Source organism: Tupaia chinensis, unplaced genomic scaffold (assembly GCF_000334495.1).
Source record: "Tupaia chinensis unplaced genomic scaffold, TupChi_1.0 Scaffold000671_2, whole genome shotgun sequence".
NCBI lineage: Eukaryota > Metazoa > Chordata > Mammalia > Scandentia > Tupaiidae > Tupaia > Tupaia belangeri.
In genome coordinates this window covers 2,281,865-2,298,512 of record NW_006160194.1, presented here as the reverse complement: position 1 = coordinate 2,298,512, position 16,648 = coordinate 2,281,865, and the positions used below count along the sequence as shown (strand labels likewise).

General features: G+C 62.8%; 1 protein-coding gene across 1 annotated transcript in view; it reads left to right on the top strand.

Moving 5' to 3' along the window:
* Nucleotides 1–16,648, top strand: part of AHNAK2 (AHNAK nucleoprotein 2) — a 33,357-nt gene that overhangs the window by 4,997 nt on the left and 11,712 nt on the right. The window contains exons 2-10 of the mRNA XM_027776402.1: nt 498–552; nt 10,591–10,649; nt 10,758–10,856; nt 11,473–11,589; nt 11,744–11,917; nt 12,476–12,614; nt 12,741–12,925; nt 13,013–14,986; nt 15,018–16,640. Coding sequence (XP_027632203.1) covers nt 498–552; nt 10,591–10,649; nt 10,758–10,856; nt 11,473–11,589; nt 11,744–11,917; nt 12,476–12,614; nt 12,741–12,925; nt 13,013–14,986; nt 15,018–16,640 — 4,425 coding nt within the window. The remainder of the gene's footprint in view (nt 1–497; nt 553–10,590; nt 10,650–10,757; nt 10,857–11,472; nt 11,590–11,743; nt 11,918–12,475; nt 12,615–12,740; nt 12,926–13,012; nt 14,987–15,017; nt 16,641–16,648) is intronic.

Here is a 16,648-nt window from a genome sequence, read left to right as displayed (position 1 = left end):
CCCCCGGGCTCGTGCGCCCGCCCCCGCCTCTCACTGTGGCTGGCCCTGGTCCTGGCCCACATCACTGCCGGTCAGCCTCGGTCTGCTCTGTCTCGGCTTCTCTGTGGGGCTCCACACTGGCCTCTCCTCCCTGCGGAGGAGACTCCCGAGCTGCAGGGTCATGACTGCACTCCCACCTCCTCAGGGCCATGCTGGCGTCCTCCCTGCCGCTGGCGTGGTCTGGCTGCGTCCAGCCTGCAAAGCCATCGGCTCTTAAGGAATGAGGTCAGAGACTCACTGCACTGGCTTTAGTAGGAGACCTGCTGGCTCAGAGCAGCTGGGAATAAGCTGTTCAACCTGCAGGTTCCAGGCCGCCCCCCAACCCTTCACACCTGGTCTGGGAATGCAAATTCTGGACCCCTGGACATTCATTCCAGGCCCTCCTTTGCTCTGTCTTTCCACTGGGTCCAAACCTGGTGCCGCCATGCCCTGACACCCCCTGTGCCAGTCCTTCCCAGAGCCTGCCTGAGGCTGCCCGGCACCCATGGAAGGAGCAGGAGGCTCCCCCTGCTGGTGGGTTGCAGCACACTGCAGGAGCCCTGGTCAGGTTCAGGGGGCTGGCCCCGCCTGGCTGCAGACCAGCAGGGCTTCTTCACCATGTGTGGGAAGAGAGCACCCCCCACCCCGACACAACAGCCCTGAGCAGGGCTCCTGACTGTCACCAGCCAGCCCACCACCGATGTCCCAGGAAATCCCCCTGCCCCCATACACCTGCTAGCTCCTGGCTCAGCCTGAGGGCCAACTCCAGCTACACCCAAAGAAGCCGCACTGCTTGCTAGGTCAGGGCTGTGTAGCCAAGGGGGCCGCCGTGGCCCAGCTGGTTCATGCCAAGGCCGGTGCCCCCGTTCTGTGGGCAGGACACCGAGGCTGGGAGCAAACGAACCAGAGCCTGTGCCAAGGGGGCCTCCCAGGCTCGCGGGGCCGCAGTGACTGCTTGGCCTGCCCGTCAGGGCACCTGTTCAGCCTACGGCGTCCTGGGCAGGGTGTCCCCCCTCCACTTGAATGAGGCCGATCTCAGAAGCTGGTGATGGTACTGGGGGAGTCAGAGCCTGCACACAGGGCTGAGGCGAGGTGGGGGACACCTGCGTCCTGTCTGCCTGCCTGTCCTCCCATCAGCTGAGTGCAATCTCTGAGAACCGGTGTGGCCCCAAGCCCTGGACTTGAGTGCACACAGAACCAGAGCAAAGAACGAGTCTGGCATTGCTTCTGTGATCTGTGCAGCTTCAGGGCCTAGAGGAGTCAGGGAGGGCTCTCTGGAGGAAGGGCTCCAATGGAGACCAGAGCCTTTACTGAAAAGAAAGATTTTTTGAGTGTGTGTGCCGAGGACTTTGGGGAGCTGGGGAGGGGCTGTACTTGCGGTAGCTGTGGATCTGAGGCCAGGGAGATGCAAGGTGGCAGGGCCAGAAACTAGGAAGGAAGGCTGTTCCTAGGGCTCTGAGGAGTTGCCAGGGTTCAGAGTAATGTGGTAGGCAAGGTGAGACCCCCTGGGGCAACTGTCCTGGGGGGAGGATGGGCAGAAGGGGGAGGCCAGGTGAGCCCAGAGGGACTGGGTGTGGAGAAGGCGCCTGAGCTGGACCCCTTGAGGCCCACCTCCTCCACCGCCCCAACCAGGGGTGGCCGCACCATGGCGGCGGGGTCCCCGTAGTACTGCGAGCCACGAGGGCTATCTTGCCAGCTCTGCCCCCTGCTTTCCCTTTGCTTTTCTTTTTTTGGAAGCCACACGCCAGCTAGGAGCCAAGACCCGCCTTGCTGGATAAATATTTAATAGAAGCACTTTCTAAAACAGAAAAATAGATCTGGGCCCTGGAGACCCGAGGGGCTGGGGTGGAGGCGTGGCCCAGACGTGCAGCCGCAGTAGCAAGGGCCCCTGTTTACAGCCCCGCCCCACCCAACGTGCTCCGCGCCCTCCTCCTCCTCCTCCTCCTCCTCCTCCTCGCTGGCCCCAGCCTGTGCTTGTGAGGGTGGAGCAGTACTGGGGCCCCTGCAGACAGCCCTCAGGACTCTCTCCTGCAGGCGCCTCATTGCAGGGGCGCAGGGAGTGGGAACGTGGGGTAGCTGTGAGCTGCTAGCCGAGCATGGGCCATTCTGCTCCGGAGTCCAGGCAGGATCGCAAGCCCCACTCCAGCCTGGACACAGCACAGATGTGGGTCTGGTGCTGGGAGCACAGCTGGACAAAGGGGAGCTGCCAGGGTGCTGGTTGATGCAGGGGCTACCCACTGGGGGCTGCCAGGGTTCTGGCCGCTGGGTGGCACCAAAGCCCCTTTGTTGGGGGCTGAGCCTCAGCCCTCTGCCCGCTCTGGGGTGGTGGGAGACTGCACCTGCCAGCAGGGCACCAGCTCTGCCCCTCCCATGTGGCCTGGTCCCTCCCCTGGCTGAGCCGCTGTTCCTAAGAGCTGCCAGGCTCTGGAGCCCTGTGTGCAGCGACCTCAGCTCACCCGGGTCGAGGTGGCCTCCTGCAGGGTGCAGGCCTGGCTCCTGGCAGCACCAGCACCATGGGCCCCGGCATGACACATGGCCTGAGAATGCTGCGCCTTGGCCTCCTCCCCTTCACTGTGAGCCGCCTGCCCGGCTGGCCTACCAGCCTCCCAGGTCCAGGCGGCCTTGCCTAGGGCCAGCCGGGCGGCCAGCATGAGTGCAGTGCTGGACAGCTAGGCCTGTGGTGGGTGGCCTGTGGTGCTCAGCTGCACCTCCCGCTGCCCCCTGAGCCTGACCACTCGGAGCCAGGGGCTTCAGGTGGGACCTCCATGAGCTGTGCCAGGTGGGCAAAGCCTACTGAGGGCTGGGGGTGCCCCCAGCGGAGCCAAATGGCATTGAAAGGTTCCTGCCGATAACCGGCCGATCCTCCTTGTCCAGGGAGTGCTACGGCGACCCCCATGAACCATAAAAGTTGGTTCTTGATGCAAAGTACAAGAGGCTTTATTTCTAGCACGCTAGGACTTCACTCCCAGTCATGCAAGACACGATGGCGAGTGAAGCCCCGAACAAAGGGGCATTCAGGTTATATAGACACAAGTCCGTGGAAAGAATGAGGAAGTAAGATAAGGGGCTTTCTACATAGAAAGTGGCCCCGGGCTTCCACAACTTTAGCAGTTTATAATGAGAGCGGCATCAGCTTTAGTACAGAAGAGAAAAGGGGAAGGTTAAACTTTATGTTTACAAAACAGGATAGGCACCGTTTAATTTTATTCTTACATTATCGGGGCAAGTGAGGGGCACCCCTGGCTCTCACCTCCTGGCCACTCCCCTTCCTGCACGTCTGCCCAGGCTGCCTGCACCCACTGCCCTCTGCTTGCTGGCTGCCTGAGGAGCCCGCTGGGAGGGCTCCCACCCCCAGAGTCTGGAGAGGGCCTAGGGGGCTGCACATTCTCACGGCAGAGCCTGTGCAGGAGCAGGGTGGGTGGTGGGTTGGGGGTGGCCGTGCAGCCCAGTCTCTGGCTGTTGAGAGGTGGGCTGCTTGAGGCTATTCACCGTCCAGGCCCCCAGGGTGGCGCAGCGGAGCAGGGCGGGTACTGGAGTCAGAGGACTGTGGGGGGTTTTAGGGCGGGTGTGGGTTGAGTAGTGAGGTGGAGGTGGGGTGGGTGTCCTGACCCTCTGTCAGCAGCACCCTCCCTGGTCTCATGCCAGCCTGGGGGAGCCTCTGGGCTTGTGCTGACTCAGCCACCCTGGCCGTGGGCAAGTCCCAGCTGAGAGCTGTCTGGGGGGCTCTCCTGCCTCTGGCGGGGTCCTTTCTACCTGCGAGTGCTTAGAGGGGCGAGGCGGGGTCCTCAAGCCCCTTGCCCATTTGCCCACCGGAGTCCCCTGCTCCTTTGCAGACCCTGGGCCGCTCCTGGCTGTCCTGTGGGGATGGCCGGCTCCCTGTAGCTCCTCTGCCTGCTTCTGCCCTCAGTCCCCCAAGGTGTCCCCAGGCTGGGTGTGTGAGAAGGGGTGTCTCTGGCCTCCCCTGCTGGGAGGGGAGGTCCCCTGGCTGAGGCCCTGGGGTCCCCGCAGGCCTGCAGATGCAGGCTGCCCTGAGGGTCCCAGGTCGCGCCCTGCCCCGGGCCCTTGGGCTGGGGTGTTCCTTGGCTGCCTTGCGCGGCAGACAGGAAAGGTGAGGCTTATTTACCACGGCTGCTCTGGGCCATGAGAGGCGAGGGCTGCAGCCACATTTGGACCGAGAGGACTGGCAAAGCGGCCAGTGGGGCTCCGGCAATGGCAGCTGCCCTGGCCCAACCTAGAACTTGGTCCTGCCCAGCTGTGCCCGCCCCTTCTCTGCCCTGGCCTCTGCCCTGGCACCCTCAGGGAAACTGAGGCAGGGGGTCTGCACGGGACCTGTCCAACTGGAGGTGGGCTTCACATCTCTGTCCATCTGTCTGTCTACACAGCGGGTCAGCTGGCTCAGCCAGCAGCTGACTCAGGAGGGCGTTTCTGCAGTCAGCTGCTTGGCGTGGGGGGGAGCACTCAGGGCGGGTCCGCAGCTCCAGAAGCTGGGCCTGTAGGGGACCCGCCTTTCCCCCCTGGGGGGTGGTCCTGGCAGGCTCTGAGCCTGAGGAGGCGGGAGGAGGGATAGTGTGGGGAGGGGCCACCAGGAGCAACTGGTAGGGACAGGCCTGGGCGGCAGGCTGCAGGTGAGGGAGCTGACAGCCCGGGACCAGCCAGGTGAGGGTAAGCCACTCTCTGCAGCCTCGCTGTGCCCTCGCCCTTCCGCACTGCTAGCAGGGCCGGGGGCTGTTCTCGGGGAAGACAGCACCCTGGGCAGGGGTGACAAGGCTGGCTCAGGGCAGAGGGCCCGGGTGCCAGGAAGAAGCCGTGCTCAGTCCCACCCAGCCCTCAGGCCGGCCCTTGCGCCACTGGACTTCAGAGCTGGCCCTGGCACTGGGCGGTAGGGACAGTGTCCCTTGTTTGGAGGGAGCCTGGGCCATGGGAGAGGCCGCCTGTGCCCAAGGACGCAGCCCCAAGGTCGGCGCGTGGCCCACAGGGCCTGCAGCCGGTGGCTGTGTGCTTATGTGTACACGCAGGGCGGGGTCAGGCGAGCAGACCCAGGCTTCTTCCCTGGAGGTCCCCAGGCGGGCTTCGGGCTGCCCCACAGACGGCACTGCTGGGCATCTGGGCTGTGCAGCCTCAGCCTGAGGGGCGGGCACGATGGGCAGTGCGGTCCGCCATGGGTGCGGGCGCTCCTTTAGGCTGTGGACCTCATGGAGCTGAGCTGGTGTTCTGGCCTGTGCTTTGGCTTCTCCAGCACAGGAAGTGGGAGGCCTCACCCTATCCACCCCTACATCAGCACTCGTGTCCTCCTGTGGGCCAGGCCCTGCGTGCAAGGCAAGCCACCCACAGTCTGAGTTCTCCCGGCAGAAGGGACAGCATATGGGGAGGCCGCAGGCAGGGCCAGTGAGGGCTGGGAGGCTGCAAGACTAGGTGGGCAGGCGTGAGGGGGCTCCCAGGCCAGGCTGACCAGCAGATGGGAGCTATAGAAGGATGTTTCGGGAGAGGGTGATGTGAACAGCCTCGTGGTACAGCTGGGCACCCCAGGGTGGGGAGGTGGCTGTGGGTGGGCAAGGGTGAGGTATCCGTACTCCCAGGTCAAAGTGGGTGGAGGCTGACCCCCTGGGCCTCCCAGAGCCTGGCAGCAAGAGCCTGGCCAGCCTCTGTGCCCCTGGCCCAGTTATCTGCAGAGACATCAGGGAGGGGTGGGCGGGCCCTAGCCTGCCAGGGAGTTGCTTCAGAAGGTCCCATGACCAGTCAGCCAAGCTTTCCTCGTGAAGCCCCAGGAGGGGGAGGCCCGTGTGTGAACGCCTGCCCTGTGTGCTCCGGGCCTAAGGCAGCCACTCCGGGGTCCCACTGCCATGACAGCGCACTGTCCCTGGTGCTCGGAGGGAAGGGCCTAGGCCAGCTGCACAGCCCGTGCCCTGCTGGCCAGCACTCAGGGCCCACGCCCCCCAGCCCCTGCGTGAGCCTGCCCAGGACGGACCCTAGCCCTCGGCTCCCCAGGCCCACTGCGCGGTGGCGTGCAAGGATGTCGCAGCTGCGACTGCTTGAAGCAGCTCCCCCGCCTGGCCAAGGTGGCCGCTGTGGGGGACCCTCGTCTCTGCACTCCTTGCCCATGTCCCTCCTCCCACTCCTCAGCACCCCTGCCCCCAGAACACGCTAGTCCTTGGGTGCAGCCCTTTTGCTGGTGGAGAGGCCTCTGCCACACTGCCACTCACCCCAGTGCCGTACGGAGCACCAGGGCTGACCTGAGTCTTGCATTGCCCCCTGGGAGGACGTGGTGGGGGGTGTGAGGCCAGGTGGGCAGGGCGTGGGGGGACAGCAGGCGTCTGTCAGCAGCCAGACCTGTCCTGCCACCCCTGCTGAAAGCCAAGGGCTGGCGACCACTCTCCACTGGGCTGTTTACGGGTGGGTGGGCTCCCTCAGGACCTGGGCTGGGAGCACAGGCTCTGGGCAGGGGCACAGCTGGCCGGGCAGCAGCCTCCTGCAGGACAGCGGTCCCTTTCCTGTGCATCCCTGAGCCAGGCCACTCCAACCCCGGGGTACAGAGGGGCCCCGGCAGCCCCTCCTGGGCCTCTGCTCTTCACTGACGCAGCAGCGGGGACAGAGGGTGCCAGGGTGGAGAGTGGCAGGACCAGGCATGCACCGTGGCTGGCGGTGCTGCCTCTGACTTGTTCCCAGTGCAGGGTGTGGCCAGGCCTCCCTCATAGGCCCATAACACCCACAAGGCTCCCCTGGACCAGCTGGGGTGCAGCTACTCAGGGCGGTCCCTGCTGACTGCTGGGCTCCCACCAGGTATCCCCGGCCACCTCACGGCCATCTGCTTCCGGCCTGGCAGTCCCTTCCCTCAGGAGCTGCACTCCTGCCTGTCCCGTCTGGTCCTGTCCTGTCCTGGACCAACCCTGCCTGCTGCAGGCTCCAGCACCTTCCCCAGGGGGAGGCGCGCAGCAGGAGGGGCAGACCTCATGGCCAGAGGTGCCCTCTGCCTCAGATGAGTGGCCAAGGCTCTCGGGCAGCTGGGTGCCTGTCAGACCTCCTCCCCACCCCACCCCTCTGTGGGCACCAGCCTAGCTGCCAGGAGCCTTATTCCTGGTGGCCCAGGCCCTGCGCACAGTGGGGGCACCAGCACAGGTGGGGCTGGAAGGCTGAGCCCTCGCAGGTAAGCGGCGCCTCCCCCCACCAAGCACCGTCGGGGATGAGGGTGCTGAGGTCTGGTCAGAGCTCGGTTCTCTCGTTCTCGGAGGCCAAGCGGAGTGGCGGCCAGCCACCTGAGCGCCGCGTTGGGGCCGCGGGCCTCGGCCGTGCCGCACGCACAGGCAGCTTGCTCGTTCTCATCGCCGCAGGAGCTCCCACCAGATCCCCCACAGCCTTTCACTCTACCGTTCTGTGTGCTTTTGTCTTTTAATGATTATTCTCTGAGGGCATGTGTACTTGCCGAGGATAGACCGGGAGAAAGGGAGAGGGATAAATCACGCCTCCGTGGGGCGTGGCCATGCCGCAATCCCCCGTCTCCCCACTTCTCCCGCTGTCCGGATTTGGCGCATGCGCACACCTTGCCGAGCGCGGTGAGGCATGGGGCTGGCCCTCCCGCTGTGTGTGTGCAGAGCCTGCCTCGGGTCTCTGGCCTGCGCTCTTGGCGTTAGCTGGTGTTTCCCTGGTGGCGACAGAGGCTGGCTGGCTGTGCTTCTTTTGTGAAATGTCTGTTCAAACGTTGTGTCCATGTTTATCATTTATTTATTTTAAGTTTTTGTCACAGGGCATGTGCACTCACCGGAGAGAGAGAGAAGGGGGTGGCCGCACTCCTCCTGTCGCCGTTCTCCTCTCGGGTCCTCGGCACGTGCACACGTGCCTGGCAGTCTGGGACTTGAGCCGCAGATCGTGGGGGAGCCCAGTGCCTTAACCACCATGCCACCTGCTGGCCCTTTTGTCGATTTTTATTTGAGTTTTTTTTTTTAAGAGGTTTTCGCCATAGTGCACGTGCACTCACTGGAGAGAGAGAAACAGAGAGACAGTGAGAGGGAGGGGGATGGCCAGGCCAGAATCCCCTCTTCCATTCTCCTCATGGGATCTTAGCACGCACGCACATAGGCCTGGTGTGGTTTTCAAGCCACCGGGTCCAGGACTTGAACCATGCTGGCCATGTGGGAGTCCGGAATGTTACCACTTTGCCACCTGCTGGCCCCAAGAGTTTTGATCTATTGACTGGCACAAGTCCTTTGTCAGAAACACGCATGTGCCGCAGGACCGTGGTGGTGCTCTGCTGGTGGTCCCCAGCTCCTCCACGGGCTAGCCCCCCTAACCTGCAAGCTCACAGTGCCTTCTTACGTCCGTCCTCCTAGGAAATACCCAGTCCCTGAGTGTTCACTTGGTTTCTAAAATATAACCTCTGGGCCAGCAGGCAGCCCAGAGGTTAAGACACTGGGAACCCACGCGGCTGGCTGCACGGTTTGAGTCTTGGACCATGTGTGCCTCAAACCCTGAGAGGAGAGTGGAGAGAAAGGAGTTGCAGCCTGGCCATCTCCCTGGGGGTACACCACTCCCCCGCCTTGACTCTCTCCTCTGAGCTGAGGACACGTGCCCGTAGCAAACTAAAAAATAAATGACTTAATGGGAACCAGCAGTTAGCGTAATGGCTGTGTCGCTGGCCTCCCACATAGTCGACCACGGTTCACGTCCCGGACCCGGTGGCTTAAAACTCACGCCGGGCGCGTGTGCGTGCATACCCAAGATCCCGAGAGGAGAATGGAGGAGAAGGGATTGCGGCGTGGCCATCCCCCCTGGGGAATGATTTCTCGCTTTCTGTCTCTGTGTCTCTCTCTGTCTGTCTGGCGAGCGCACGCGCCCTATAGCGAAAACCTCTCAAAAAAAAAAAATAAATAAAAATTTTTAAAAAATGACTTAATTAAAAATTAAACTTAAACATCGACATGGTGGTTAAGGGCTGGACTCCCACATGGCCGACCACAGTTTGAGTCCTGGACCTGGACGCCTGAACCTCACACTGGGCATGTGTGCATGTGTGCCCAAACCCCAGGAGGATGGAGAAGGGCTGCAGCCTGGCCACTCCCCCAGGGGCGACTTCCTACTTCCCTCTCTCTGTCTCTGGTGAGCACATGTGCCCTACGGCAAAAACCTTAAAAGAAAATTAAATTTTCTTTATGAAATTCTTTCTCTTTATTTAGAATAATTTATTCAATTTTGTTTTTGTTTTTTGAGAGGTTTTCGCTATAGGGCGCGTGCGCTCGCCAGACAGACAGAGAGAGACACAGAGACAGAAAGCGAGAAATCCCCCCCCAGGGGGGATGGCCACGCCGCAATCCCTTCTCCTCTATTCTCCTCTCGGGATCTTGGGCACGCACGCGCACGCGCCCGGCGTGAGGTTTTTTTTTAAGCCACTGGGTCCGGGACGTGAACCGCGGTCGCCTACGTGGGAGTCCAGCGACATCGCCATTACGCTAACTGCTGGTTCCCTTGTTTTTGTTTTTTGAGAGGTTTTCGCTATAGGGCGCGTGCGCTCGCCAGACAGACAGAGAGAGACACAGAGACAGAAAGCGAGAAATCCCCCCCCAGGGGGGATGGCCACGCCGCAATCCCTTCTCCTCTATTCTCCTCTCGGGATCTTGGGCACGCACGCGCACGCGCCCGGCGTGAGGTTTTTTTTTAAGCCACTGGGTCCGGGACGTGAACCGCGGTCGCCTACGTGGGAGTCCAGCGACATAGCCATTACGATAACTGCTGGTTCCCTATTCAATGTTATTAATTATTATTATTTTTATTTTGCTATAGGACATGTGCACTTACCAGCGAGAGACAGAGACAGAGAGGGGGGGAAAGTGAGAAAGCAAGCTGTAGGTCAGACTTGAACTGCAGTCCGCCATGTGGGAAGTCCAGTGCCGTAGCCACTATCCCACCTGCTGGCCCTGATATTCTTTATTGAGCCATTGTCATCATATTTCCCACTACTTTCTGTAGTTCTCTTTAATTGCCAGAGGGTGTGTGTGCTCACTAGAGGGAGCGAGAAAGAGATGGACAGGAGAGAGAAAGCACCCCATGGACCGTGGTCACGCCACAACCCCTCCCCACTCTCCGTCTCGGTGGGATTCGGTGGGATTCGGGGCATGCACGCACAGGTGCCTGGCGTATTTGTCAAGCTGTTGGCGCCAGGATTCCATGCGGCTGGCCCCCAGGCTGTGGGCCGGCCCGCCTCCTGGCCTTTTGAACAAACCGTAGTTACCTTGAAGCCTGTGTTAGGCCCAACTGCATGGAGGCGGCTCCTGGGTGCGGATGGCATGGTTTCGCTTCCATGCGTGGCTGTAAGTTTTGGCTGCACGCCGGGCACTTCGGGGACTGCGCTGTGGCCTGTTCAGGTCCCACCTGGGTGGCTGGTCTCTGTGCTGTGTCCCCGCTTTCCTGGACCTGTGTGCAAGGCCTGCGCTCCCCAGGGCCGCACTCTGCTGTCCGCTCTGATGTCTCAGCCTCCCGCTGGGGGCTGCCTTGGTGCGGTGTTCAGGGGGGGCTGCCCACCTCCGTGGGGACACGTGCCATCCTGGCCTCCACCGGCACGTCCCACTAACTGCCCTGTCTCCGCAGTGTCTGGCCGACAGCTGCAGCCCGAGGAGCCAGGTGCAGACACAGAAGACGACCACTCTGTGAGTGACTCGGGTCGCGCGTCCTCCCTGTGGCCCGGCCCGTGGCCCGGCCCCAGGCCTGGGAAGAGCCCAAGCCGCTGGGGTAACTCGCTGCTCTCCTCCGACCAGGTGACCGAAGGGCCTGTGGACGAGCTCATTCGGCCGCGGCCACAAGGCTCCTCACCTGTCTACGAATGTGCAGCCGAGGACGCTGCTTCTGGGCTCCAGGTGAGCCCGCCCTGCTCGCCGGCCCGCGCACCTGCAGCCCGATGGCTAGCTCACACATACATCCGCAGGCCCGGCCTGCCGCCCACAGGCCCAACCATGCCCACTCGGCTGTCCTTTCTGACTCCTCTGTGTCCCCGGGTGTCCCTCCCCTCATCTGGCCAGGACACAATAACACAGACACGCCCGCAGCTCCCCTGAGCGAGCCGGTGTGCTGACCGGTGAGCCTCGGTGCGTGGGGCCCGCTCTGGGCACAGGGTGTGTGTGTTCTGAGCCTGGTGACACGCACGCACGCGTGCACACACTCTGTGGGGAGACGTGAGCAGGGTCCCGGGGCTGTCTGGGGGTGGGGCAGAGGCGGCGTGTCTTCTGGAGGATCCATTTTGCTCTGCGTGAGTGTCTTCCTCCCCTTCTTCCTCCACATAAACCCACTTGCCGAGGGCTTCCCTGAAGACGCCCTGGGCTTTGGGCTGGGCCTTGTGGGATGCTAGAGGCCAAGGACTGCACCTCCCCAGTGGGAGGGCCCTGGAGGGACTTGGCCCCCATGCGTGTGGCTGCACCTGACATTCTGGGGTCCCACGGCTGGGACAGGGGTAACACCTGACCCTTGTGGCTACAGGAAGACGCCCCGGGCAGGCACGGTTCTGCCAGCAGACGGTGGTCCTGGTGGAAGCGGGACCCAGGGGACTCACGGACATCTTCCAGAATGAGCCGTCCAGAGGTCGGTGCAGCCAGAGTGAGGGGCTCAGGGAGGGCTGCCGCTCCCCAGGGCTCCACTCAGGGGCACTGGGGCCGGAGTGCGGGGGTGGGGAGGCTTGCCTGGGCAGGGGTGTGTCAGGCCTCAGAGGGTTGGGGGCGGCCCAGGCTTCTCTTGTCCCCATGGTGAGCAGGCGCCCTCGGGGGTGCAGCCTGGGTCCCTGTTTGAGCAGTGTGGGGGCTGCAGCCTGCCAGCGGACATGAGGGCCCGGGGAGACCTCAGCTTTGTGGCCTCGGAGGGGAGTCCGGGCTGCCACCTGTGGAAAGGACACACTGCCCGCAAGGTGGCCCCAGCATGTCCGCCCAAGGTTAGGCTGGCTGTGTCCGGCTTTCTGTATTCTCCTTGGCGCTGTTTTTCTTTTCGTTCCTTTTCTTTCTGTTGCTGTAGGGGGCATGTGGGAAATAGGGAGGGAGGGGAAGGCACCCCCAGGAGGGTGCGGGCCAGCCTACCCTGTCCTCTGCCTCTCCTGCCCGCCGGGTTTGGGTTATGTGTACATACAGCGGGCGTGTTTCCGGGCGCAGGGGCTGAGACGGGCCGTGCAGCCGCTACGATGCAGCAGCATGCTCAGGGCTGAATCCCCATGCCTGGGGCCGGACTGTGGGTGGCTGGCCCCCCACGAGCCTCGCGGGTTTGGGGTAAACACAGGAAGCCAGGCCTGCATGAGCACGGCCTGTCCCCTGGAGGCTGGCGGCGGGCGGGGTGGGCGAGTGGAGCCAGTGCCCACCGGAGGCTCCTGGCGGTGCAGGTGGAGCCACCTGGGTGGGCAGCCTGCGCCCTGCCCTCAGGAGACCAGGGCCCCGCAGCGAGGCCGGGGCCGAGGCAGGCACACGCCCACCACTCTGCCTGTCTGCTCCGGTCTTCGCAGGGGGCCACGGAGCTGACACTGGAGACCGAGGCGGAGGCCGGAGCCAGTGGCTACAGTGTCACAGGCAGGGACCAGGGGATCTTCGTGAAGCAAGTGCTGAAGGGCTCCTCGGCCGCCAAGCTCTTCAGCTTGCAAGAAGGTGCTCTGGTCGCCCTATCCCTAGGCTCCCTGGTCCCCAGGGTGGGAGGGACCTGGAGGGGCCACCTGGGACTCTGCTCACGGCACCCAGGGGCCTGCACTCACACAGGCCCGCTCCTTCCTCCAGGGGACCAGCTACTCAGCGCAACTGTGTTCTTTGACAACATTAAATATGAAGATGCTCTCAAAATCCTTCAGTACTCAGAGCCCTACAAAGTTCAATTCAAAATCAGACGGAGACTGCCTGCCAGTGAGGATGAAGAGGGTGCTTCCAGGGGCACGCAGCATGGCACCCCGGGCCAGGAGGGGCAGGTGAGGCCTGCGAGCCCAGCCAGGGGCACTGCCACTGCCGAGGCTGGGGGAATTGGCACCAACGAGCTCCCCCTCCCTGTGTTTCAGGACAAGGATGTCACTGAAGTGTACACAGAGACCCCCACGAAGACGGCAGGAGGAGGTGGAGATCGGGAGAGACTCATCTCTAAGCCCAGGCAGGAACGAGGCCGGCGGCCCCAGAAGGAGAGGTTGTCCTGGCCCAGATTCCACAGCGTGAAGAGCAAGCGGGGCCCCGGGCCCCGGAGGTCACTCAGCTCCTCAGAGGCCCGCGGAGGTGGGCCCGACCTGTCCCCCACCAGCACAGACACAGAGGCCCAGCTCCCAGCAGAGCAGCAGGAGCAGGCAGCAGGCCCCGGTGGCCAGAGGAGGAAGAGGTTTCTAAATCTGAGGCTCAGGAGGAGCAAAGGGGCCCAGTCAGGGCCAGGCCACCCTGAGGCCCTGGAAGAGTGGGGGCTGTGGGGTGACAGCCTCGAGGGTGCAGGGACCGCTGCACCCAGCAGGGAAGAGGAGCAGGTGGCACAGGGGCCGGGGCCCGCGTCTGCCCCCCGCGAGCCCCTGGTAACTGAGGCCGGCCTCCTTGACCTCTCAGAGGGAGGCACTGGGGGCGAGGTGGGCAGACGCCGAAGCAAGAACGGGGTGAAGGCCCAGGAGGAGAGGGAGAAACCGAGGGACACCCAGGCCCAGCCTGCCCTCAAAGCAGGCTGGGAGGGGGGCAGGGATACAGTGCAGAGCCTGGAGGGGGCGACTGCCAGACTGTCACTCAGAGACACAGCTCACGGTAGTGGCACACAGAGCCTGCCCCAGGAGGTGCGAGTTCAGATACCTGATTTAAAGATACCCAAATTTGTATTTTCCAAAGAAAAATTTCTGCAGACAGAAAGTGACAGGACTGCAGCCCGGACAGGTGCGGGGACAGGCCACTCCTCAGAAGGGCCCCGCCCCAAGGGCGCACAGGCAGGAGCAGCAGAGAGCAGGCCAGAACACAGGGACAGAGGACCCAGAGACCGAAGCCAGCCAAGCAAAGGGGAGGTGCAGGCTGAGGCCGAGGACAAGGAATTAAGGGAGGCCAGGATGAAAATGCCCAGGTTCCGAATTCCCTCCTGGGGATGGTCCCCCGGAAAAGAGCCGGTGGCAAGTGAGAAAGCTAGGGAGCCAGAGGGGACGGAGGGCCGAGAAGTTCAGACAGGCGGGCCCAAGACAGACAGCAGGAAGGACAAGGGCGAGGAGGCACAGCAGGGTGTGGACAGGAGACACCAGGAGAAGGTACACGAGGAAGAACAGAGCAGTGTCAGGGCGGAGGGGGGCCTCTCCGTAGGGGATAAGGACAGCAAACTGAAGAAGCCCAAGTTCAAGATGCCCTCCTTCGGGGTATCGGCCCCCAGGAAACCCATCGAGGCGTCGGCGGATGCCGGTGCTCCCAGGGTGGGGGTGGACGTGTCCCTACCCTCCGTGAAGGCAGATACCAGTGACCATACCACTGAGCTGCCTTCTGCCAGCCTGGGGGCCAGGACTGACCAGGTGGGCGTGAGGCTCACAGACATCCATATACCAAAGATCACGCAGCCAACTCCGGCTGATACACACAGCCTGAAGGGCCACCTGCCCCCAATGAAGCCACCAAGCACCAGAATGCCCAAGGCAGACCGGAAGGACCCTGAAGTGCACGTGAAGGGGCCAAAGGTGGACCCGAGAGGACCGAAGGGGGAACTGAGGAGCCACGAGCCAGATGGGCCACTGCCGAGCCTGGAGATAGACATTCAGATGCCAGAAGCCCAGCTGCAGGGCGTGAGGCTGGAGGGTGACGTATCCCTGGGTGACAAGGACCTGGCCCCCAAGGACAGCAAGCTCAAGATGCCCAAGTTCAAGGTGCCCTCCTTCGGGGTGTCATCCCAAGACAAGTCCATCAAGGTGGAGGTGGACGTGTCCCTGCCCTCCGTCCAAGCAGATGTCGAGACCAGTGACCTGACCACTGAGGTGTCTTCTGCCGACCTGGAGACCAGTGCTGGCCAGGTGGGCGTGACGCTCCCTGAATGCCAAGTACCCACGATGGAGCCCCAGAACCCAACTGGAGGACATGAGGCTGGAGGAGGACGTTTCCCTGGGTGACAAGGACCTGGCTCCCAAGGACAGCAAGTTCAAGATGCCCAAGTTCAAGGTGCCCTCCTTCGGGGCGTCATCCCTCGGCAAGTCCATCAAGGCGGAGGCTGACATCAACACACCCAAAGTGGAAGCAGGCATGTCCCTACCCTCCATCCAGGCGTCTCTTAAGACCACGGATGTCAGCGTGGAGCTGCCGTCCACTGACCTGGACGCTAGAGCTGACCAAGTGGGCAGTAAGTTCCAGGAGAGCCACCTTCCCGAGGCTGAGCTACCAGTTTCGAGCAACGCAGGCAGACTGAAGGGGCCCCTGGCCAAGGTGAAGATGCCCAGCATCAAGATGCCCAAGGTCGTCCTGAAGGGCCCTGAGAGGGACATCAAGGGCCCAAAGGTGGACCTCACAGGACCCAGAGGTGAGCTGAGTAGGCCCGAGCTGGAGGAATCACTGCCAAGCCTGGACATCCTCGTCCCCGGAGCCCAGCTGCAGGGCGTGCGGCTGGAGGGGGACGTATCCCTGGGTGACAAGGACCTGGCCCCCAAGGACAGCAAGTTCAAGATGCCCAAGTTCAAGGTGCCCTCCTTCGGGGTGTCATCCCAAGACAAGTCCATCAAGGCGGAGGTGGACGTGTCCCTGCCCTCCGTCCAAGCAGATGTCGAGACCAGTGACCTGACCACTGAGGTGTCTTCTGCCGACCTGGAGACCAGTGCTGGCCAGGTGGGCGTGACGCTCCCTGAATGCCAAGTACCCACGATGGAGCTGCCGGCCTCCGATGCCACAGGCAGCCTGAAGGGGCACCTGCCCAAGGTGAGGATGCCCAGCATCAAGATGCCCAGCGTCAAGATGCCCAAAGTGGACCTGAAAGGCCCTGAAGTGGACGTCAAGGGCCCAAAGGTGGACCTGCAGGGCCCCAAAGAGGAGCTGAGTGGTCCAGAGATGGAAGTGCCATTGTCTAGCCTAGATGTGAGCGTCCAGGCCCCAGGAGCCCAGCTGGAGGGTGGGAGACTGGACGGGGACATGTCTATGAAAGGCACGGACCTGGTCCCCAAGGACAGCAAGTTCAAGATGCCCAAGTTCCAGATGCCCTCGTTTGGGACGTCATCCCACGGTAAGCCCATCGAGGCGTCGGTAGACACCAGTGCGACCAAGGTGGAGGCGGAAATGTCCCTGCCCTCCGTCCAAGCAGACGGCAAGACCAGTGACCTGACCATTGAGCTACCTTCTGGTGGCCTGGAGGCCAGCGCTGGCCAGGTGGGCATGACACTCCCAGGAAGCCACACACCCAAGACAGAGCTGCCGGCCCCAGATGCCACAGGCAGCCTGAAGGGGCACCTGCCCAAGGTGAAGATGCCCAGCGTAAGGGTGCCCAAGGTGGACCTGAAAGGCCCTGACATTCACATCAAGGCCCCAAAGGTCGACCTGACAGGCCCCAAAGGAGAGCTGAGTGGACTCGAGTTGGAAGGGTCATTGCCCAGCTCGGAGGTGGACATAAAAGACCCTAAGGCCCAGCTGGAGGGCATGAGGCTGGAGGGCGATGTCTCCCTGGGAGACAAGGACCTGGCCCCCAAGGGCAGCAAGCTCAAGATGCCCACGTTCAAGGTGCCCTC